Source organism: Molossus molossus, unplaced genomic scaffold, assembly GCF_014108415.1.
Source record: "Molossus molossus isolate mMolMol1 unplaced genomic scaffold, mMolMol1.p scaffold_m16_p_21, whole genome shotgun sequence".
In the NCBI taxonomy this organism is placed as follows: Eukaryota; Metazoa; Chordata; class Mammalia; order Chiroptera; family Molossidae; genus Molossus; species Molossus molossus.
Genome location: NW_023425357.1, coordinates 1883525 through 1908378, shown reverse-complemented (window position 1 = coordinate 1908378; position 24854 = coordinate 1883525). Strand labels below are relative to the sequence as shown.

General features: G+C 47.3%; 1 protein-coding gene across 1 annotated transcript in view; it reads left to right on the top strand.

The window, feature by feature from the left end:
- NLRP5 (NLR family pyrin domain containing 5) overlaps nucleotides 1-24766 on the top strand; it is a 29361-nt gene extending 4595 nt beyond the window's left edge. The window contains exons 4-12 of the mRNA XM_036274924.1: nucleotides 427-2026; nucleotides 3365-3535; nucleotides 6404-6571; nucleotides 8547-8717; nucleotides 12136-12306; nucleotides 17099-17269; nucleotides 18561-18731; nucleotides 22335-22505; nucleotides 24634-24766. Of these exons, the coding sequence (XP_036130817.1) occupies nucleotides 427-2026; nucleotides 3365-3535; nucleotides 6404-6571; nucleotides 8547-8717; nucleotides 12136-12306; nucleotides 17099-17269; nucleotides 18561-18731; nucleotides 22335-22505; nucleotides 24634-24766 (2927 nt within the window). The remainder of the gene's footprint in view (nucleotides 1-426; nucleotides 2027-3364; nucleotides 3536-6403; nucleotides 6572-8546; nucleotides 8718-12135; nucleotides 12307-17098; nucleotides 17270-18560; nucleotides 18732-22334; nucleotides 22506-24633) is intronic.
- The last annotated feature ends 88 nt before the right edge of the window (nucleotides 24767-24854 follow it).

Genomic DNA, 24854 nt, shown 5'->3' with positions numbered 1-24854 from the left:
CCCAGCCGGGTGGCTCAATTGATTGGAACATCATCTGTACACCAAAAGGTTGTGGGTTCAATTGCCTGTTATGACATGTATGGGAGGCAACCGATCAATGTTTCTCTCATATTGATGTTTCTCTCTTTCTCTCAAAAAAAAAAAATCAATGAAAATATATCTTCAGGTAAGGGTATAATAATAATATTAATAATTGCTGAGAAGAAACAATATATCATGGACAGGGTGGGACAAAAGTGAGTGTACAGTTGTTCATATAATAAAATAATGCAGTAATTAATAAATATAGTACAAGAATAAACGCTGTGTTTCGTGTACTCGCAACTGTAAACCTACTTTTGCCCCACCCTGTATGTAGAGTGAAATCCAGATTGTCTTCTAACTTTGTTTTCCTGCCTTTCTTCTCCCCTCTCTGGTCTCATGTAGGCCCAGGAGGTGATGAATGGAACTACAAACGTCACGTGATGACAAAGTTTGATTCCACCCCGGATGCACACCACGGTTGTGAAACCTTTGCCGCTGATTGTCCACAAATGCAAATGTTGTGTGATACTTTCACTTCAGACAAGTGGGGCTTCCATCCACTCACCGTGGTCCTGCATGGAAGAGCAGGGGTCGGGAAGTCAGCTTTGGCCAGAAGAATCCTGCTGCATTGGGCCCACGGAAAGATTTACCCGGGCATGTTCTCCTACATCTTCTTCCTAGATGCCAGAGACATACCATCGAGGAAAAAAAGCAGTTTGGAGGAGTTAATTTCTAGGGAGTGGCCAGACTCCCCGGTCCCTGTAAGAAAGATCATGTCCCAACCAAAAAGGCTCTTGTTTGTGGTCGATGGTTTTGATGACCTGGACGTTGCCTTGGAAGATGCTGACATGAATATCTGTGCTGACTGGGCAGAGAAGCAGCCCAAGTCTGTCCTGATGTATAGTCTGCTGAAGAAGGTCCTGCTCCCTGAGTCTTCCCTAATAGTGATAGTCAGAGACATGAGCATAGAAAAGCTCAAATCTATACTCACCTCTCCCCATTACCTCTTCATCAAAGGAATCTCAATAGAAAGAAGGATTCAGTTGTTCCTCGAGCACATTAAGAATGAGGAACAAAAAATACAAGTCTTGCGGGCAGTGCTGGACAACCACATACTGATTGACAGGTGCCAGGTGTCCGTCATGAGGTGGCTCATCTGCCAGGCCCTTGAGCTGCAGATGGCATCGGGGAAGAGCCTGCCCCCTACCTGCCAGATCCTCACAGGCTTGTACACCACTTTTGTGGTCCATCAACTAACCCCTCGAGATGTCTCGGGACGCTGTCTCAGTCCCGAGGAAAAAGTCGTTTTGAAGGGCTTGTGCCGGATGGCTGCAGAGGGCGTGTGGTCCATGAAGTTTGTGTTTTACAGCGATGACCTACGTGTTCACGGACTGACAGAGCCAGAACTCTCCACTCTGTTTCGCAGGATCATCCTTCTCCGAGATGGCCTCGGGGAGAGGTGTTTCACGTTCCTGCACCTCAGCCTGCAAGAGTTCTGTGCTGCCTTGTACTACATTCTAGAAGGATTGGAAACAGAGTGGGATCCCCGCCCTCTGTGTGTAGAGCATACGAAGAGTCTGAAGGAGCTCCAAAACATCAGCTTCAACATCCACTTGCTCCAGATGAAACGTTTCTTGTTTGGCCTCATGAACAGAGAGGTGGTGAGAGCCCTAGAGGACATGCTGGGCTGTCCCATTGCCCTGGTGGTGAGGCGGGTGCTTCTCCACTGGGTCTCTCTGTTGGGTCAATGGGCCGACACCACCTCCCCCCTGCACTTCCTAGACTCTTTCTACTGTCTTTTTGAGACCCAAGATGAAGAATTTGTCCGTTTGGCATTGAACAGCTTCCAAGAAGTGAGGCTAACGATGAACCGGCCAATGGACTTGATGGTGACTTCCTTCTGTGTCCAGCGCTGCCAGCATCTGCAGAAAATTCAGATGGACGTCAGAGAGATCTTCCCAGAGGATGAGTCCACCAAGACGTGGCCCATACTCCTGCAAGGGTGAGCGCCAAGCTCTGCCATCTCATTCTTTCCATCCCAACAGAGTTTTTGGTGTTTGCAGATAATAATAGCCACAGTGAAGCTAATTAGCATATCCATCACTCACATGGCTACCATTTTCTTATGCGTGTGTGTGGTGAGAACCCTTAAGACCTACCATCCTAGCAAATTTCAAGTGTGTGACTCCATGACGGTAATTGAATGTCCATCTCTGCCCTTTGACCAACATGTCTCCATGTCCCCCTGCCCCCACCACTGACAGCCACAACCATGTATGTTTTGCCTGCACAAATTCTACTTTTAGATTCTTTCTTTTCCTTTTTTTTATTTGATGGCAGAGAGAGAGAAACATTGATGAGAGAGAACATCGATTGGCCACCTCCTGCATCGGGCCCACAACCTGGGCATATGTCCTGACCGGGAATCGAACTGGTGACCTCCTGGTGCATGGGTCGATGCTCAACCACTGAGCTACACTGGCTGAACTCTACTCTTAGATTCTGCATGTGAGATCACACATGTCTTTCTGTGTCTGGTTTATCTCACTCAGCATCATGTACTGTGGGTTTATCCATGTTGTGGCCAATGGCAGTACCTCCTTTTTGACGGCTGAGTAATATTCCATGGGGGTATGCTATTTTCTTTATCCATTCACCCATCCAACAACGTTTGGGTTGTTTCTATATCTTGGCTGTGTGGATAATAGAGTGTAAATATCTCGTAGGATCCTGCCATCAATTCTATTGCATAAGTGAGATTATTGGATCTTTTGGTAGTTTTATTTTCCTTTTTTTGAGGCACCTCCCTACTGTTTTCTATAGTGGTCGCACCATTTTACATGCAAAGGGGAGCTGGAATGTAAGTGCAATCTGATTTGAGAGCTGGGGTGGGGTGGGGCTCCAAACCAGCCTACTATACCCTTGGGTACCAAATACTTGGGACACAGGATGGATAGGAGTGTGCCCATGCAGAGCACAAGCTGATGTCGCTAGAGTGTCCTCTGAGCCTCTAAACCAGCAGTTCTCAACCTGTGGGTTGCAACCTCTTTGGGATCGAATGACCCTTTCACAGGGGTTGCCTAAGACCACCGGAAATACAAATTTCCTATGGTCTTAGGAACTGAGACACCACTCTCTATCGGTCTCCGGGTGGCTCCACCCACATGCAGATACATCCATATACAACATGAGGAACTGTATTAGGAAGGTTGAGAACCACTGCTCTCAACCCATCCCCATCTTGCCCTAATAGATTGGTCTCTCTTCTCTGACATGTGGCCAATGCTCATGTTAAAATCCATCCCGTGGAAGTAAATGCTTCTTCCCTTCTCCAATGTAGGATGGAGACCAGGCCACTGGTTACCGAGTGGTGGGAAAACCTCTGCTCCGTGCTCAGCACCCACCCAAGCCTGCAGCAGCTGGACTTCAGTGGCAGCATCCTGAATGAGTGGGCCCTGAGGACCCTGTGCATCAAGTTGAGACAGCCCACCTGTAAAATACAGAAGCTGATGTAAGACTTTCCAGTCCCTGGTACATGCCCTCTGCATGGCCCTGTCATAGCTCTTCTCGTCCACCTACTAAGACCAGTATACAATGTATTCAGAGGAGACAAGTGCTGTGGGAGGTATAAGAATCAAGTTCCCAAAACCACAAAGTGGGGAGTGACTAAAGACCTTGTGAAGGGATTACTGAGATGGGTTCATTTATTCGGGGTTTTGAAGGATGAGTAGGAGTTTGTTAGTGGGAGGGGGAGAAGGAGGGAGCTCATTTAAATCAGTCCTCATTGCTTTTAGGCTAATTCATAAGTCACAAATATTTGAATGCCTAATAAATTCCTGGGTCTGTTGTAAACCCCAAGGTACTCACCAGGCCCTGCTATACTTTGAAGGTTCTATTTTAAGTTTCCTCCCAAGACCAAGCAAAGCCCACATGATAGCCAAGACATGAGCCAGTCAGGTTCTTGGCTGCAAATGTCTTTCCCTTCCTGCTGTTTCTGTCTGAGGGCTTCCCTTAAAAGGGGCTGTGCCAAGGAGCTGGGTGATCCCAGAATAATGAATGATGCCCTTGTGACCTTGTCCTGCACCAAATTTAACTGCTCTTCTAGCTGTTATCTGACCACTTTTCCCAAGGAAGCCCTCCCCATAGCTGTCCCTGGTTTAAACTCTAGTTACACCCTGTAATCTGCTCTAATCAATATCCTCACAGTATTTGTAATACAACAGTAATACATGACAATGGCAAAAAGATTTAGGAATTACACAGGTGTTAATTAAGCAAACCCTCTGACGCCTCTTCAACGTCCTATCTCTCTAACTAATTGTCTCCAATATTTTCCGTGAAAGTGTATGTTCATATTGGCGGATGAAATTTTTTAACCCAAAGGACGTCATGTTATACACACTGCTCTGATATTTGACTTATTTTCGACTACAACTGTGTGTAGTTCTATTCTTTTTTTATCTTTATTGATTTTAGAGAGAGGAAGGGAGAGGGAGAGACAGAAACAGCAATGAGAGAACCTCGATTGGCTGCCTTCTGCATGCCCCCCACTGGGGATCGGGCCCACAACCTAGGCAGGTGTCCTGACCAGGAATCGAACCAGCGACCTCCTTGTGCATGGGTCGACACTCAACCACTGAGCCACACCAGCTAAGCGTAGTTTTCTTAATAGATATACTGCATTTTATTCTTTTGGGAAGGGACAGTTTGATTAGTTCTCAAGTTTTCAATTACACTTGATATTCAATATTATATTAGTTTCAGGTGTACTACATAATGATTGGACATTTATATAACTTATGAAGTGATCCCCTGGTAAGTCTAGTTCCAACCTGGCACCATCTATAGTTATTACAATATTAACTGTATTTCCTATGCTATACTCTACATACCTGTGACCATTTTGTAACTGCCAATTTGTACTCCCTTTTTTGTTATCCTCACTGAGGATATGTTCATTGATTTTTTTTTTTTATGAGAGAGAGATGAGAAAGGGGAGGGAGGGAGGGAGACATTGACATTGGTCAGCTGCCTCCCATATGCACTCCAACCAGCACCTCCAACCTAGGTACGTGACTGAGTCGAACCCTCCACCTTTCGGTGTACAGGAAGATGCTCCAACCAACTGAGCCACTCAGTCAGGGCCCAATCTGTACTTCTAATCCCTTCACCTTTTCTACCAGCCCCTCAACATCCTCCCCTCTGGTGACAGTCAAAATGTTCTCTGTATCTATGAGTCTGTTTCAATTTTGTTTGCTTATTTACCATATTTCATTCTTTCTTTTTTTTATCCTCACTCGACATTTTTTGTATTTATCTTCAGATAGAGCAGGAGGGAGAGAGGGAAGAGGAAAGAGAGAGAGAAACATCAATGCGAGAGAGCACATCAACTGGTTGCCACCAACACAACCCCAACTGGGGCTGGGACAAACTGCAACCAAGGTACGTGCCCTTAGTGGGAACCGAACCTGGGTCTCTCTAGTCCCCTTAGTCAGAACCGAACCTGGGTCTCTCTGGTCCATGGGCCAATGCTCTAACCGCTGAGCCAAACTGGCCAGGGCCCACATTTCATTCTTAAGCCTGCTTATTTTGTGCATCTCTTTGGTGACTGTCTCCCCCATTACATTAAGCTCCACGACAGCACAATGGCGTTGTTAAACTCCTCCCACTACCTGCTACACCCTTAGGTGCTTACGTATTTGTTGCTTTAAAGTTAAATAAAGGGTCCTGGCCGGTTTGGCTCAGCAGTTAGAGCATCGGACCAGAGAGTCCTGGGTTCGGTTCCTGCTAAGGGCACATACCTCAGTTGCAGTTTGTCCCCAGCCCCGGTTGTGATTGTGTGGGAGGCAACTAGTCCATGTGTGTCTCTCTCTCATATATCGATGTTTCTCTCTCTCCCCTACCCTCTCCCTCCCGCTCTATCTGAGCCTCTCTATCTGAAGATAAATGCAAAAGTGTCCTCCGGTGAGGATAAAAAAATAATAATAATAAAAATAAATAAATAAATAAATAAATAAATAAATAAATAAATAATAGTCCAGCCAGTGTGGCTCAGAGGTTGAGCATCGACCAATGCACCAAGAGGTTTCTGATTTGATTCCCAGTCAGGGCACATGCCCAGGTTGTGGGTCAAATTCCAAGTGGGGGGGGGGTATGCAGGAGGTGGCCAATCAATGTTCTCTCTCATCAATGTTTCTATCGCTCTCTCCCTCTCTAAAATCAATAAAGGAAAAAAATATTTAAAAAATAATAAATTAAATTAAATAAATGGAATGAACAACAGATGAACGTGGGAATGGGAGGAGAGTGAAAAGGAAAAACTAGGATATACCTAACTGAATCCATGTCTAATTCACACTTTCTTGCTTCTCTGCTGTAGATTTGAAGGTATACAGACTACCCTGGGTTTCCATCATCTCTGGAAGACTCTTATTGTCAACCCTAATATTAAACACCTGAACCTGGGCAGCATTCACCTGAAGGAGGAAGATGTAGGGATAGCCTGTGAAGCGTTGAAACACCCTCACTGTGTGCTGGATTCTTTGAGGTATGTCCTGGGTACAATTTTCTTTATAATTCTCACACAAGTATATGTTTAGAGAGAGGAAGGTGGGGAGAGAAGCATTGATATGAGAGAAAAAATCGATCAGTTGCCTCTCACACATGCCCCAGATGGGAGATCGAACCCACAACCCAGGTATGTGCCCTGACCAAGAGTCAAACCTGCAACCCTTTAGTGCATAGGATGACGCTCCAACTCACTGAGCCACATGCCAGGTGGTTTTTGCTGTTTTTGATTGTAGAGTTTTAGGGTTGTGTTGCTTTTCTCCTTATCTTGAAATAATTATTCCTGGCAAGTTGCAAAAATATTGCAGGGTTGGAAGGATGACAAAGTCCGGAGATGGACGGTACAGCAATGTGATTGGACTTAATGTCGCTCAACTGTGCACTTAAAAATGGTTAAGATGATACATTTTATGTTGTATGTTTTCCCACAATGCTAAAGTAACTTTCGCCCTGGCCAGTTTTGCTCAGCGGTTAGAGCGTCGGCCTGCGGTCCAGAGAGACCCGGGTTTGGTTCCCGCTAAGGGTACATACCTTGATTGCAGTTTGTCCCCAGCCCTGGTTGGGTTGTGCAGGTGGCAGCCACTCGATGTGCCCCTTTCACATTGATGTTTCTCTCTCTCTCTCTCCCTCCCACTCTATCTGAACAAAAAATAGAAAAATGTCCTCAGGTGAGGATTAAAAAATAAAGATATAAATAAAGTAACTTTCAATGTTTCATAAAGTTAAAAAAAGGGGGGGAGGTCACATTTACCCTCCAGCCAGTTTCTGTGTCTTACTAACTATTGTGTGATGTCAAAAGCAGGACATCCACAATGCGTGTTTGTCATTCTAGCCCATAAAATGTCAGCGTGTGCTCATTCCTAAAGCCACACGTGCAACCAAGCTACACCAGGGCCATCCCTCACCCCCACCCTCAAGTGTTACAGCCACACCCCTCCCCACCCCCACCACCCTGCAAATAACACATGTTTTCCATCTCTATAGCTCTGACATTTTGACAGCGCTCTATATGGAATCCTAAGCGTGTCACCACCTGACCCAGTAGGTTCCAAACTCTCCCTTTCACATTCTCCCAGCTAGAATTAGTCAAGTGACTGCATGCGCTGCAAGGCAGGCTGGGAAATGTAGTCCAGCTCTTCCTGTGACCGCACCCTCTGCAAGGCAGGCTGGGAAATGTAGTCCAGCTCTGCATCCACATGGAAGCAGTAACAACTGCTGTGGCAGAGACCTAGCTCACGTAATTATTCAGCCACAGAAGGAAGGAAATCCTGGGTGGACGTAAAAGGCATCGCTCAATAAGTAAACTTGTATTTTCTTCAATGCAAAAAAAAAAAAAAATGCGTTGCCCAAGCTAGTGTTGCTCAGTGGTTAGAGCGTCAGCGTATGCACTAAAGGGTCTCGGGTTCGATTCCCAGTCCTGGGTTGCAGGTTCGGTCCCCAGCCCCGGTTGGTCAGGGCACGTGCAGGAGGCGACCGATAATGTCTCTCACCTCTCTCTCTCTCCCTCTTCCTCTCTCTCCCCCTCTCCCCCCTTTCCTCCCTCCCCTCCATCCTTTCTCTAAAAATTCATGGGAAAAAATATCCTCTGGTGAGGATTAACAACAGCAGTGCATCTAGAAATATTTGGCATGGTTGCTGGTGATCTCTGTGAATGAAATAATGTTGGAGCGAAATGGGTGGGGTGGGGTGGGGTGGGGTGGGGTGGGCTGGTTTAATATAGAGAGACAGGCTTACTGGGAAGAGGTAACGGTTAGGACACCTGAGCAATAACTTGAGCTGCGTGAAGACCTGGGGATGTTGCGAACAGAGGGGCAGATGCTCAGACTCTGAGGCCACAGCAAACTGTGTGCGGGAACCAGCCGAGCCGCCAAGACGCTGGCGCGTGGTGAGCAGGGGAAGCTGGGTTGCCTCTGGGAACAGATTGGGGGTGTGTTTCACATTGCCTGTGTCTGCAGGTTGGATCACTGTGGGCTAACCCACACCTGTTGTCGTGGGATCTCCCAAATCCTCATGACATCCAAAAGCCTGAAATCTCTGAGCCTCGCGAGAAATAAGGTGACAGACCGGGGCATCGTGCCTCTCCGTGAGGCCTTGACGGTCTCGCGGTGCAACCTGCAGAAGCTGATGTGAGTGGCGCTTCCTTTCGCGGCGGGTTATCTTGCCTTAACTGAGGTCTTAACTGAGACCACCCCCCGAAATGGAGGGGGGCGGGGGGAATTGGCCGACGCGTGAGCCAAGGGTAAGAATGGGAGCTGGGACCTCATGGGGGTGCTCCAATGTTGAGGTTTGATAAAGACCCGATAAATAACACCCGAGTCTTTGCTGACAAACTGAGGTGACATAAAAGATTGAGCAGAGCCCTGGCTGGTTTGGCTCAGCGGGTAGAGCGTCGGCCTGAGCTCCAGAGAGACCCGGGTTCGGTTCCCGCTAAGGGCACGTACCTCGGTGGCAGTTTGTTCCCCGGCCCTGGTCGGTCGTGTGGGTGGCAACCACTCGATGTGTCCCTTTCACATCGATGTTTCTCTCTCTCTCCCACTCTATCTGAACAAAATATGGAAAATGTCCTCGGGTGAGGATAAAAACAAAAACAAGAAATATGAAACGAAGCCAAAGTCCTGTAGAATCAGAACAGATGGTGGTTACCAGGGACTGGGGATGGGGGCGGGGGAGAGGCGGGGACATGGGAAGATGTCAATCAAAGAGCACAAACTCCCAGGGGTAAGATGAGTAAGTTCTAGGGGTCTGATGCTCAGTGTGGAGACAAGAGTTAACGCTGTGTTGTGCACCGAAAAGTTTCACACATGCTGTGATCCCAGGGAGCCAGGGACCTGTGGTCAGGGCTGCCGCTTGGGCTAAGTGTTCCGGCCCCATTGACACGGTCTTCAGACAACCTACCCTGGTCGGAATTGTTTTCATGCCATTCGCTGACAAAGGAAGCCGACTCCTGCAGAACAAGGGAGGTCTCTTGTCTAAGGTCACACGGGGAGTGAAAGGCACAGCCAAAGTGAGCTACTGGCTCTTGGGTTGAGCGGCGACCCCTGCACCAGGAGATCCCCAGTTCGATTCCCGGTCAGGGCACATGCCCAGGTTGTGGGCTTGATCCTCAGTGTGGGGCTTGCAGGAGGCGGCCCATCAGTGTTCTCTCATCGGTGTTTCTATCTCTCTCTCCTTCTCCTTTCCTCTCTCTCTCTAACATGGATAAGAAAGAAAGAAAACTGTTCTATTACCTGGGGATGTCCTCTAACCTGGGAGGGTTGTTTCTCCCTACCACTTCCAAAGCCTCGGCCATGCCATTCCTCCTACAGTGGGAGTTTGGTCCTAAAGCCAAAGCAAAAATTGAAAACCAAGTATCACAAACCACCCTTTGTAGAAGGTAATAGTAGAAGCAAGATACCTTCTCTCCATTAGTCTATAGGAGAGGACAAAACACACACACACACACACACACACACACATACTCTTTTTTGTTTTTTAAATCCTCACCAGAGGATTTATCTTCAGATAGAGTGTGAGGGAGAGAGAGACAAATATCGACATGAGAGGAACACATCGATAAACACTTTTAATCTACTCTTAGGTTCAACATCTGGGGCTGACAAATTAAACTGACAACAGACAAATGAACAAGAGAAAGGCATCAAAATTTTATCAACATTAACTTTTAAATATGTTTTGATTTTTATTTTTAATCCAAAGAGAAAGATAGAAACATCAATGTGAGAGAGAACCATTGATGGGCTGCCTCCTGCACGCCCCCTACTGGGGATCCAGCCTGAAACCTGGGCATGTGCCCTGACCAGGAATCAAACCCAAACTTCTCAGTCCCTGGGATGACACTCCGTCCACTGAGCCACACTAGCCGCGCAATCGATGTTAATTTTTTAAGTATGTGCGGACTTCTCAAATAGAAAGTGAGAAACCCAGAGAAGTGAGAGTCAGAAGCTTATATACCATTTTAACAAAGAGCAATAAATTGTGAAGCAGTAACTAGACAAAGGAAAAGGGGTTTGGGCTTCTAGGACTGATAAATTGTGGGATGACTAGGAAGAACAGGGATGTGGGAAATATTGGTAGATAAGGGTTATATGAAGACTCATCTCCATCGCTGGTGATAAAGGTCACCTACGTAAGGGAAATTTATGCCCTGCTTTTAAGCAGATGGCGGGAAGGGGCAGAGAGCTCTTTCTGTGTCTATTTTTTCTCAATTGCCATGAGCTCAAAATAACCCGAAAGTGGCATATTTGGAATGACATATCCTGGTCCCCTTTATTTATTTTTATTTATTTTTTATTATTTTGGTGGTACGTGCCCCTAGCAGGAACCGAACCTGGGACACTCTGGTCCACAGGGCGGCGCTCAACTGTTGAGCCAAACTGGTCCCCTTTAAGTCCTGGTCCCCTTTAAATCCAAGCCAACCAGTATTTATTTATAGAAAGAGATCACCATGAATAATACAGAGTAAGGCCCTGGCCGGTTTGGCTCAGAGGTTGGAGCGTCGGCCTTCAGATCAGAGAGTCTCGGGTTCGGCCCCTGCTAGGGGCATGTACCAAAAAAATAATAATACAGAATGTTTGCTGTAAACATATTAGATGCGTTCATTTATTTCACTTTGTCAACCCCATTAAAGAGAGACTATTAAACCCTGACTTTCAAGTCTGATTGCTTTTTAAGCTTCAAGAATCAGATGGACTATGATCTCGTTTACTTCTAAGGGTCATGATGTAGGTACTTCTGTTGTCTGTGTCCATGAGTTTTCCTCTTTTTTTGTTCAGTGTCTCCACTTCCTAACCCAGCCCCCCAACCCCCCACCTCTGACAGCTATCAGCCTGCTCTCCATCTATGAGTCTGTCTGTTTTGCTTGTCAGTTCATTTTGTTCATTAGATTCCACCTATGAGCGAGATCCTATGATACTTGTCTTTCTCTGACTGGCTTCTTTCACTTAGCATAATGTTCTCCAGGTCCATCTAGGCCGTTACAAAGGGTAAGATTTCCTTTTTTATGGCCAAGTAGTATTTTATTGTGCAAATGTACCACGGGGCAGGGGGGAGTTGATGAGGGGATGGGGGGATAAACAGTGATGAAAGGAGATTTGACTTGGGGTGGTGAACACACAATACAATATACAGATGATGTATTATGGAGTTGTACACCTGATTCCTGTATGATTTTATTAACCAGTGTCACCCCAATAGATTCATATAAAGGAAAAAACATAGGTACTTCTAAATAGGAAGGTCGCTTGTCTTGGTCAAAACCTCACCCCATAGTGCATGTGGGGGCAGAAATGACCAGACGAGCGGGCAGATTCATGTGGCCTGTGTCTTCCATTGCAGACGCACAGATCTGTTCACCCATGACACTTCGTTATTGTCGGATTAAAGCATTGGGGCTGAGCGTGTAAGATACATGCAGACACAGTGTGACGTCAACATTACCTGTGAGGGCAGCAGCCTGGGGGTGACGCTTCTGTCCCTTCCTTGCAAGGGACGGGGATGTGCAACGTTCAGACCTCACCGTTCCTTTTCTGGGTTGTCTTCTCGCAGACTGGGGAGCTGTGGCCTCACCGCTGCCGCCTGCCAGGACCTGGCCTCGGTCCTCATCAGCAATAAGAGCTTGACCCACCTGGACCTGTCCAGCAACAACCTGGGGACAGAAGGTGTGACCGTGCTGTGTCGAGCCTTAAAGCTTTCCACCTGTGCTCTGCAGAGGCTGATGTGAGTCCAACTCGCCTCCCTGTGAGGACTTGGTAGCTTTGTGACAAATGGCGTGTGCCTGTCTCAGAGTAGGGAGAGTGGGCATGTCAGGAGGTGGCACCTGCCATGTGCCCTCCCTACAAATCCCCTCCTAGACTTTACACTCCCTTGGAAAATTCTCTCTCCCTTTGCATTGCCTTTTTTTTTTTTTTTAATTTATTTATTGATTTTTAGAGAGAGAAGGGAGAGAAACATTTATTTATTGTTCCACTTATTTATGTATTTATTGGTTGATTCCTGTATGTGCCCTGAGTGGGGATTGAACCTGCAACCTTGGCCTATCGGGATGATGCTCTAACCCACTAAGCTGCCCACCCAGGGCCATCTGCATTTTCTTGTGGCAGGATGTTGTTTTTTTGTGTGTTTTTTTGTTTTCTTTTTTATTTTTTTAAAATCTTTATTGTTGGATGTAAAATGTATTACAGATGTTCCACATTTTTCCCCCATTGACCCCCTCCTCCCCACTCCTGCCCCCCTCCCTCCTTTTCCCACACTATTGTCTGTGTCCATTGGTCATGCATATAAGTTCTTTGGTTTATTTCTTCCACCCCCCAACCCCTTTCCCTTTGAGGTTTGTCAGTCTAGCAATGAATTTGTACTTCTTAATCTCTTCACATTTTTCACCCATTCCCCCAACCCCCCTCCCAACTGGCAACCAACAAAATGTTCTCTGTATCTATGAGAATATTTCTGTTCTACCTGTTCATTTAGTTTGTAGATTCCATTGTTGATAGATATGTATTCATTGCCATTTTGTTTGTTCATATATTTTATCTTTTTCTTCAAAAAGACCCTTCATTATTTCATATAATAACAGTTTGGTGCTGATGAACTCCTTTAACTTTTTCTTGTCTGGGAAAGTTTTTATATGTCCATCGATTCTAAATGACAGCTTTGCAGGATAGAGTAATCTTGGTTGTAGGTTCTTGCTTTTCATCACTCTGAATATTTCTTGCCACTCCCTTCTGGCCTGCAAAGTTTCTTTTGAGAAATCAGCTGACAGTCTTGTGGGAACTCCCTTGTAGGTAACTAGCAGCCTTTCTCTTGCTGCTTTTAAGATTCTCTTTGTCTTAAACCTTTTGCATTTTGATGATGATGTGTCTTGGTGTGGGCCTCTTGGGGTTCATCTTGTTTGGGACTCTCTGTGCTTCCTGGACTTGTATGTCTGTTTCCTTCAAGTTAGGAAAGTTTTCTGCCATTATTGTTTCAAAGAGGTTTTCGATTTCTTGTTCTCACTCTTCTCCTTCTGGCACCCCCAAGATGCGAATGTTGGCATGCTTGAAGTTGTCCCAGAGGCTCCTTACACTGTCCTCATTGTTTTGGATTCTTTTTTCTTTTTGCTGTTCTGATTGGGCATTTTTTGCTTCCTTATATTCCAAATCGATGGTTTGCTCCTTGGATTTACGTACTCTATTATTGAAGCTGTGTAAATTATTCTTTATTTCAGTTAATGCCTCCTTCAATTCTAACTGTGTATCCATGATTTCTGACTGGTCCTTTTTTATGCTCTTGAGGCCCTCCCAGAGTTCACTGAGGTTCTCACTAAGTTCATTGAGCATCCTTATAAGCAGTATTTTGAACTCAGCATCTGTTAGGTTGCTTATCTCCATTTCGCTTAGTTCTTTTCCTAGGGTTTTGTTCTGTTCTTTCATTTGGGACCTGTTTCTTTGTCTCCTCATTTTGGCTGCCTTCCTGTGTTTGTTTCAGTGTATTACTTAATGAGAGGTATGGTGCTAGCTGAGACCAGATGCTGCTCGTTTGAAAGAATTTAGGCCCTGGCCGGTTTGGCTCAGTGGTTAGAGCGCCGGCCTGCGGTTCTGGGAGACCCGGGTTCGGTTCCCGCTAAGGGTGCGTACCTCTGCTGCAGTTTGTCCCCGGCCCTGGTCGGTTGTGCGGCCCTGGTCGGTTGTGCGGGTGGCAGCCACTCGATGTGTTCCTTATACATCGATGTTTCTCTCTCTCTCTCTGTTCCTCTCTCTCCCTCCCACTCTACCTGAACAAAAAATGGAAAATGTCCTCGGGTGAGGATAAAAAAAAAAAAGAAAAAGAATTTAGGAAAAACCTGAAGCAGGATCCAAGACAGGCCAATTCTATGGTTAAGCAAGTGGCAACAGCTTGGGTGGGCTTGAAAGTTGTGTGGGGCGGGGCGGGGCCTCAGGGAGTCAGTGGGGCGGGGCGGGGCCTCAGGGAGTCAGTGGGGCGGGGCGGGGCCTCAGGGAGTCAGTGGGGCGGGGCGGGGCCTCAGGGAGTCAGTGGGGCGGGGCGGGGCCTCAGGGAGTCAGTGGGGCGGGGCGGGGCCTCAGGGAGTCAGTGGGGCGGGGCGGGGCCTCAGGGAGTCAGTGGGGCGGGGCGGGGCCTCAGGGAGTCAGTGGGGCGGGGCGGGGCCTCAGGGAGTCAGTGGGGCGGGGCGGGGCCTCAGGGAGTCAGTGGGGCAGGGCGGGGCCTCAGGGAGTCAGCGGGGCGGGGCTGCCAGTGTGAACCAGGTTGCTGGAGTCCCAGATATGGCGGCTATGTGCCGCCCGCGGGAAGGGCTCACCAAAGGAACAAAGGCATCTTACAGCCTTTGTTTGTCCCGGAGAAAGTCCCCTCTCCAGCCCTCGCTCCAGTGCCAAACAGCTCAGTTCTTCCCTGTATGTCTCTGGTGCCCCTCGAGCTGCCTCCCCTCCAAGCTTAGAGGGAGAGAGCTTGATAAGCCCGTGCGCGGGCCCTTTAGGGAGCTGCCTGGGGCTCCAGCCGCTTCAGCTTCCCTGAGCCTCAGTTCCCGCTGGTTTTTCCAGCCAGAAGTTATGGGGACTTCTCTTCCTGGCACTGGAACCCTGAGCGGGGCACCTGGTGTGGGACGGGGACCCCTCAGTCCTCAGGAAGGACCTTCCCAGCCGAGGTATCCTCCTGATTTTTATCTGCCGTAGTGGGTGTGGGACCAGCCCTTCGCGCCGCTGCCGCCGCCCTGCCCCTCACGCCTTCACCCCTCTAGGATGTTGTTGTTCATCCAAACACAGACGAGTCCCACTCTTTGCCATGTGCATGTTCCATAAAGTCACAGAAAATGCCGAGTTGGTGATACCAAGCCAGGATCCCCGGGGAAACACGGGGCGAGGTTCCTATAGCCTCAGTGACAACATTTTCATCAATGGATCCACACCTAACCTTGTTGCGAGTGGTTCTGGTGAAACACACCGTATCTAATCCACATTGCTGGTTTGTTAGTATTGAACTCGTGGCCCACAGCACCGTGACTCATGCTGGAACGAAGCCTTTGCAACACACGTTTTCCCTCTGTAAACCACATCTGTGTTCTTGTGCTTAGCACACTAGACCACACTTCGACTCTGCATCTTCTTTAAATTTTTTCATTGATTGCAGAGAATGAGGAAAGGGGAAGAGAGAGCACACGCGAGAAGGGGAAAGAATATCAATGTGAGAGAGGAACATTGATCAGTTGCCTCCCATACGCACCCTGACCGGGGATCAAATCCGAAACCTAGGGATGTAGGAAATCAAACTCACAACACTTTTGGTGTAATGGGACGATGATCCAATCCACTGGGAAACCCAGCCAGGGTGAGCATGAGGGGTTTTTTTTGTTTTGTTTTGTTTTTATCCTCACCTCCTCACCTGAGGACTTTTTTTTTTTTTTTTTTTTGCATGTATCTTCAAATAGAGCAGGAGGGAGAAAGGGAGGAAGAAAGACAGAGAAACATCGATGCGAGAGAGACACATCAAGTGGTTGCCACCCACATGACCCCAACCAGGGCCGGAAACAAACCTCAACTGAGGTACGTGCCCTTAACGGGAACCGAACCCATATCTCCCATCCATGGGCCAATGCTCTAACTGCTGAGCCAAACGGCCAGGGTATGAGCATGAGTTTTTGTCAGTTTTCCGCACTGTCAACTTGCCCCATAGAATCACTGTGCTTTCTGTCATTCCATCCTGCTGACCAATGAGTCCACGGATAACGCCATGGGAGTGAAAAATATACCTGAGTTGATGGTAGACTGACAGCCAGAAATGCTGCTGAAGAATAGAACTTGAATGCATTTGTCTACCTTGTGGTGCATCTTAAGGGCCGCCAGGGACTAAGGGATGGAGACATCCTGAGTATGGGAGGTGGGATGATAGAATGATGACCCCCCTCAAAGATGTCATGTCCTAATCTTTGGAACCTCTGATTATTAGACCTTCCATGGCAAAAGGGACTTTGCAGATGTGATGGAGGATGTTGAGATGGGGAGGGGACCCTCGGTCATCTGAATGGCCTTAGCAGCATCACCAGGGTTTTCAGAAGGGAATGAAGGAGGCAGGGGATTTAGAGGAGATTTGATAATGAGGTCAAATGGATAATGTTGCTGGCTGGGGACAAGGGGCAGCCTGCAAACGCTGAGAAAGGCAGAAAATAGTTCTCCCATGGAGTCTCCAGAAGGAACAGGTCCCCCTGACAGTGAGACTCTGGCCTCCAGAGCTGCAGGATACCATGTGTGGCTTAAGGCACTACATCTGTAGTTTGTTATAGCAGCAACCAGCAACTAATACATCGAGTCAGGAAGTTAAAAGACAGAGTCATAGCATCCAGCACATGTATCAGGCATTGTGCCGAGAACTTCAAGGTCATCCCTCATGTACACATAACAACCTTCTTAGATCTGAGCATAATCCCCGCCTGAAGGAGGGGCAAGCTGGGGCTGAGAGAAGTGTCTGACCCAAGGTGACACCGAGTCAGGAGTGTGACCAGCCTCTTCCATGTACCCCACAGACTAAGAGAATGCCACCTGGATGTCGTTTCCTGCGGCTTCCTTGCACTTGGACTCATGAGCAACCGGCATCTGACGCATCTGAGCCTTAGCATGAACCCCTTAGGAGATGATGGCCTGAACCTTCTGTGCGAGGTCATGACAGAAACATCTTGTCACCTCCAGGACCTAGAGTAAGTTCCTCATGGTTGGGGGGTCACCTCTACCAGAGTGGGGGCTGAGGTTCATAGAAGGTCAAGAGACATGAGTTAGGGGCACTGGAACCCAAAGTTAGCTCCATGGACATTGTAGGTACATTGATGTGGTTGGCATTGTAGTCAGTGCGGGAAGGGTCAGAAATTGTTCTGAACAAGAGCTGTATGGCAGGATCCATGGAGTTCTAGGTCAGTGTAAGTCTCCCAGACCTTCTCAGGACACATTCTGTTGCCCCAAATTAATCCTTAACTCTTTTTTTTTTTTTAACTGATCTGAGAAAAAGAGATTTACTTTGTTGTTCCACTTTTGTATGCATTCATTGGTTGCTTCTTGTGTGTGCCCTGACTGGGGATCGAACCCTAAACCTTGGTATATCAGGACAGCACTTGAACCAACTGAGCTACCTGGCCAGGTTGAATCAAGCCCTAATTCTATGGAGTCTAGAAAGCTAAGTTTAGTCCTTGGAGATGCCATTTCTTTGGGGTTGCATTGAAGTGCTCAGATTATTGGGTCCTCGCCATCATCACTTACTCATGCTGGCATCAAAGACTTGGTCACTCTCACCTGATCTACTGGTGTGAGCCCTCACCTGGGTCCTTCCTGGTCTTTGACGTGAATGCCTCATGAAGACCACTCTCCTGTCCCCAGTGGGATCCTTCTATCCTCAGCGTACTAACCTGAAGACATAAGACTCTAACACTGTTACGTCATCTCTTCTCCAATGCATTGCCCAGTCATTACAGCAGGGCCATTTCCACCCACCCTCCCCAGCTCTTCCCAGAAACAGAAGCACAAGACCCCCCTCTCTGTTTGGGTCCCAATTCCTACCTAGTGGTTCAGTAACTTCTGTCATCTTTTCTCTCCCTCTCAGGGGCCATACTGACTCCTCACCCGTGTTTTTTCTGTCTCCCTTCCTGTACCATGGAGAACTTCTGTCTTAGCTCCAAGTGGGAAGCAAGATGATGTGCTCAATTCTTTTTACAATGATACCTCCAGTCCCAGGAAACACTTTCCCTATGCTCCATTATCATCTCTCCCGAGCCAAAGGATGTCCCGCCATGCACAAGGATGGACAGAAAGGAGACCAGTTAGGAGGAAAAAAGGAAATTCCCACTAACATTTCTGACCATTATCCCACTGTAGCTCTGTTCTCAAGAGGTGTGGATAATCCCTCTCTTCTCCTCTTCCTCTCGTCCCCTCTTCCTCTCTCTCTCTATCTCTATATACTTCTCTATCTCTATATCTCCCTCTTCCTCTCTCCTTTTACAGGTTGGTGAAATGTCACCTCACTGCTGCCTGCTGCAAGAACTTGTCCTCTGCAATGACAAGAAGCAAACACCTGAGGAGCCTTGACCTCGCTGTCAATGCCCTCGGTGATGGTGGAATGGCAGCCCTGTGTGAGGGACTGAAGCAAAGGACAACTGCTCTGAGGAGACTTGGGTGAGTTCCTGGGGTCACCTCTTTGAGGGCTGGGTGCAGAAGAAGGGGAACCCAAGCATGAAGTTGCTTCAGCAAAGACCACGTTCTGACTTTCACGAATATATTAAATTAGACAGAATACGACCTTGGCAGAGGAACAGCCAAGGTATCATTCCAGCTGGGCTCCAATATGTGGAATGAGTGAAATGGCAGATGCTCGAGAGCATTGTCTGGAAGTAGTAGGCACTCAGTAAGTGTTTATCGAACAAGCTGTGTGTGCTGGGCATGGTGCCAAGTGGTGGCAGTACCAAGGTGGTTAGGTCTTAGCATTGCAGAATAGATAGACTAATGAGAAGGATGGACCCACGACATTAGTGGTTCTCTAACTTTAGTGTGAGCATCAGAATCACCCAGGAGGCTTGTTAAAATGGTGCCAACACACCCAGTGGAATATTACTCAACCATTAAAAAGGAATGAAGTACTAAAAGACATTACAACATGGATAGAACTTGAAAACATGAGGCTGAGTAATAGGCCAGTCACCAAAGGCCATATGTTGTATCATCTCATGTGTATGAAATGTTCAGAGTGGGCAAATCCATGGAGACAGGGACTTGAGGGTCTGCTTAATGGATACAGATTTCCTTTGGAGAGGGAGAAAAACATGAAATGAGATGGATGTGGTGGTTGCAGGATATTGCAATCTACCCTAAAATGTGATATTTGCCACCATTTCTTGAGCACCAACCATGTACTGTCATACCCACGTGACACTGGAGTGAAGGGTAATAGTTCTATTTTGGGGAGAAGGGGGGCTTAATTGGAATACCTGTTTTCTTCTCTAAACCACACGCCATTCTTCAGGCTCTTCATCACTTCCATTGTGTCTCCACCTCTCTCTGCGGTCACATCCAGTCTCCACCTATCTTTCTAGCCCTCTTACCTTCCATGTTCTGTAGTCACCACTCCTTGGCTGCAGCTCCAAGCTCTTACAAATGTAGGTCTGCAGCTGAGAACTGCAGGACCAACAGCAACAACAACAACAAAATAAGACCAACAAGGGCATGTTGGCTTCAGTGCAGTCAGGGGTTGATGTAAATTCCTTACTTCCCAGTGTGTGGCTTCCCAGTATTTGCTTTCTCTGTTCCCTGAAACAATGACTTCAAATTAACTGCATTCTCTCAAACTCTTGAACCTACCTTGTCCTTCCTGGCCTTAAGAGATGAGCTCACCCCTTTCAAATCAATAGAAGACCATTGTGTAGGAAAGTCCTAGATGTTCTCCCAGGAAACCAGTTAATATCTATATCCTTCTTTTCTGTCCTTCTTTTCAAAACAGGGAAGGAAGTATGTTTGCCACAACCGCAAGTTAGGGTCACCCATGTTGGGGACCCCATAGTCATCTGTCTCTTCCCCAACCCTATCAGCTGCCCTACTGGAGATTTTCTGGATATATATATTTTTTAATTGAATGTATTGGGGTGACATTGGTTAATAAAACTATAGATTTCAGGTATACAATTCCATAATACATCATCTGTATATCGTATTGTGTGTTCATCACCCCAAGTCATGTCTCTTTTCATCACCATTTTTTTTTTTATCCTCACCCAAGGACATTTTATTTTATTATTTTATTTTATTATTATTTTTGCATTTATCTTCAGATAGAGTGGGAGGGGGAGAGGGGAGAAAAAAGAGAGAGAAAGACTGATGTGAGAGAGACACATCAACTGGTTGCTACCTGCATGACCCCAACCGGCGCTGTGGACAAACGGCAACCGAGGTATGTGCCCTTAGCGGTACCAGAACCTAGGACTCTCCGGTCTGCAGGCCGATGCTCTAACCACTGCGCAAAACTGGCCAGGGCTCTTTTCATCACCATTTATCTCCCTTTACCCTCTTCTACTTCTCCCCACCCCCATTTCCCTCCAGCAATGACCATACTGTTGTCTGTGAGGGTTTTTTGGACTCAATCCCTTCACCTTTTTCACCTAGCCCCCCTACTCCCTTGAGATTTTGTTTTCGTAAGCGCTTAAATATTATTGTAGAAGCATACCTAATCATAACAATAAGCCTTCCTTCAATCCTATCTCAGCGTCTAGCTGGAGGCAGCTAACACTACTTGAGCTACGCCCACAGGAATTCCCAAATACACAAAATCTATGATTAGGACATCTACAACTTATATACCCACCAGCTAGTTTAAACTATTTATCCATCTGGTGAACTATTTCACAAATTACTATTGACACTACTACAGACATCCCCATTTCACCCCCTTTGCCTGCCTCCAACAAGCCCTGCTCCCCCTTCCCTCTGGCTATCAACACACTGTTGTCTGTGTCCATGGGCTGTGCATATATATTCTTTGGCTAATCCCTTCACCTTTCATCCAGTCCCCCTCCCTCTAACCTCTGTCAGTCAGTCTGTTCCATATATCCATGCCTCTGGTTCTATTTTGTTCACCAGTTTATTTTATTCATTAGATTCCAGATATAAATGAGATCTTATGGCATTTGTCTTTTTCTGACTGGCTTATTTCACTTAGCATAATGCTATCTGGGTCCATCCATGCTGTCAACAAGGGTAAGAGATCCTTCTTTTTTCACAGCTGCCTAGTATTCCACTGTGTAAATGTACCACAGCTTTTCTATCCACTCCTCTACCGATGGGCACTTGGGCTGTTGCCAGATCTTGCCTATTGTCAACACTGCTGTGAACATAGGGGTACATGTATTCTATTGAATTCATGTTTTGTAATTCTTAGGAGTGACATGCCACCCCTGTGTGCCCCAATGTGCATCTCTAAAATATAAGAATCCTGCTGCAATACCATTATCACACCTAACCATGTTCTTTGGTTTTTCATTGCTCTTAGGATAAAATCCTAAATCCTTAACATGACCTGCAGTGTGCAGCCTCATCTCACATCACTGTGTCCCACCTGCTCTGGACATCTAGCAGAACTTCCTGTCACAGATACGCCCACTTCCTCCTTCTGCAAGGACGGTGGGAACGTCATGTCCTTAAGCACATCACTGCTTCCTGTCGCCACTCACTCAGCTAACTTCTTCTCATCTTTTGAGTTTTAGGAGAAAAGTCCCTTTCTCAGTCATGTCCTTCTCCATGTTTCTTGTTTTGTTTCCTAGTTAAGGACTCTCTCAGCCTTGACTTTCCATTTGCACAACTATGAGCCATCCAGCTTTCTCAACGTGAGAACCAGAAACGGCATCTGGAATTTCACTAGAAATGTCCATTTGCCCTGACCGAGTAGCTCAGTGGGTTAGAACATTGTCCCCATATGCCAAGGTTGCAGGTTCGATCCCTGGTCAGGACACATGCAAAAAGCAACCAATGAATGCATAAATAAGTAGAACAACAAATCGATGTTCTCTCTCTCTCCCCCCCTTCTGCCCTTCCCTTGTCCTCTCTAAAATCAATTAATGTGTGTATATTTGTGTGAATATGCACATTTTGAGCCCTTTCCCAGAACTACTGAACCAACTACTCTAGGAGTGACGCCCATTGCTTGTTTTTCTTTTTTTGATCTTGAAAATGGAAGTCAAATGGGTTGAAGGAAGAAGAACCACTTGCTAACCTTTGGGTTTCCTGGCCCTGCAGGTTGGAGGCGTGTGAATTGACGTCTGACTGCTGTGAGGTCCTCTCCTCAGCTCTCTCCTGCAACCAGTACCTGAGCAGCCTTAACCTAATGGGGAATAACTTCAGCCCCAAAGGAATAATGAAGCTGTGCACAGCCTTCATGCATCCCACCTCTAAACTGCGAGTTATTGGGTGAGTCCCTGGCAGTTGTCTTCTGAGATACAAACCTTTTCTTGCAGACATGCTAGTTGGCAGAGAAGGGGTTTATCAGAGAAGGGGAGATCATGACTAAGAGACCAAAACTTTATGCAACACTAATGTCCACTGTGTTTTGGGCACTGTGCCGGGTTCTAGGGATCCAGGGATGTGGGAGATAGGAAAAAAGTGCCGATATCATGGGGCTTAAACTTTGGGGTGGGTTTGGGAAGAGTGGAAAGACAAGGTACAGGTGAAATGTTTGTCCTCAAAAAAACTAAAACTAGGATTGCTATCTGAGCCAACAATTCCATTTCTTGGTATATAACCAAAAGTATTAGAAGTAGGGTCTCACAGCCCTGGCCAGTTTGGCTCAGCAGTTAGAGTGTCGGCCTGCAGTCTAGAGAAACCCAGGTTCGGTTCCCGCTAAGGGCACATACCTCAGTTGCAGTTTGTCCCCAGCCCTGGTTGGTCGTGAGGGTGGCAGCCACTCGATGTGTCCCTTTCACATCGATGTTTCTCTCTCTCTTCCTCTCTCTCTCTTCCTCTCTCTCTCTTCCTCTCTCTCTCTTCCTCTCTCTCCCTTCCTCTCTCTCCCTTCCTCTCTCTCCCTTCCTCTCTCTCCCTCCCACTCTATCTGAGCAAAAAAATGGAAAAATGTCCTCGAGTGAGGATAAAAAAAAAAAAAGTAGGGTCTCAAAAAGAGCTATCTGTACACCTATGTTCACAGCAGTGTTATTCACAATAGCCAAGAGGTGAAAGCATCTCTAGGGTCCATTGACAGGCAAATGGATAAACAAGATAGGGTGCATCCATCCAGTGGAATGTTATACAGCCTTGAAAAGGGAGGTCTGACATATGCTACAACATGGCTGAACCTTAGGAACATTAAACCGAGTAAAATAAGCCAGACACAAAAAGACAAAACTGCATAATTCTACTTGGGTGAGGTACCTAGACTGATCAAATACAAGACAAAGTAGAATGGTGGGCGCCATGGGCTAGGAAGAAGAAGAAATTGTTTATTGGACATACAGTTTTAGTTGGGGAAGAGGAAAAGAATTATGGGCATGGTGATGGTTGCACAACAATATGAATGTACTTGATGCCACCAAATTGTATGTCAAAAAGTGATTAAGATGGGTATGTCCTTGAGGTTGATTGTGATGTCTTTATATCAAGAGCAAACCACCTCCTGGGGGAACCTCTTCTCCTGTGTGGCCCAGCTTACAGATTTATCCAGGGGTCAGGTTTTGGCAGACGGATGTACCGAGAGGCCCACAAGAGTGGTAGTGTGGGTTTTGAGGGGAGGTAGGAGGCCAATGAAGACAGGAAGGGAGAGAGGGCTTGAAGAACGTGGCTCCGGCGCTGTGAGGTCAAAGAGAAATATCACAGCGACCCCTTCAGCAAAGGAGCTGAAAACGCAGCAGGCTGGGTTGACAGCATCTGTGTCAAGGACACACGAAGCAGCACAACCGTCCACGCCGTCAGCTCGTGCGTCTAGTGAAATAGAACAGCCACACCTGGATGTCCCTGATGGCCCTTTCGGGAGCCTGTTTCCCCAGGTGTCTCTCGCCTGGCATGTGGGCGATGGGGGCATTGCCTTGTTATCCAAACTCTGGCGGGATCTGACCCGACATTGGTTCTTGGGAAAGATCGTGAAAGGGGGGCTAAGCATGCCTGCCCCTTAGGTTTCCTGCGAGGGGCCAACACCTGTGGAAGCTCACTGGTGCACTGGCTGGGTGGCTCAGATGGTTGGAACATCATTCTGTACCCCAAAAGGTTGCGGGTTCGGTCCCCAGCCAGGGCGCACACTTAGGTTGTGCCTTCGGTCCCAGGTTTAGGTTGCAGATTTGATCCCCGATTAGGGCGCATACCGGAAGGCAGCCAATGAACCCTTCTCTCTCACATCGCTCTTTCTCTCTCCCCCCCTCTCTCTACAAGAAAACAAATCCTCAAGTAAGGATTTTTTTTAAGGTTCAAAGTAAATAAATAAAAATATTTTCATGGGGGGGAGAGGGTTCAGACCCTCAGTGGGGGTTCCCGGAAATTTGGAGGGAGGCAGAAGAGGAAGAAGCCAATTCCCCAAGTCAGGAGTCGCATCTGCCCCACCCCGCGCCCCCAGGCTGTGGAAATGGCAATACCCGGCTCCCACGAGAAAGCAGCTGGAGGAGGCTCAGCTGCGCCAGCCCCGCGTCGTGATTGACCCTCGCTGGTACTCCTTCGACGAAGATGAGCGGTATTGGTGGAAACACTGAACACCAGAAGCCCTCCCCGCCCAAACCCCCAAACCCGCCCTGGCGGAGGAGCCCCGAAGGCCGTCTTCTCGGAGGACCTGTGCCCAGG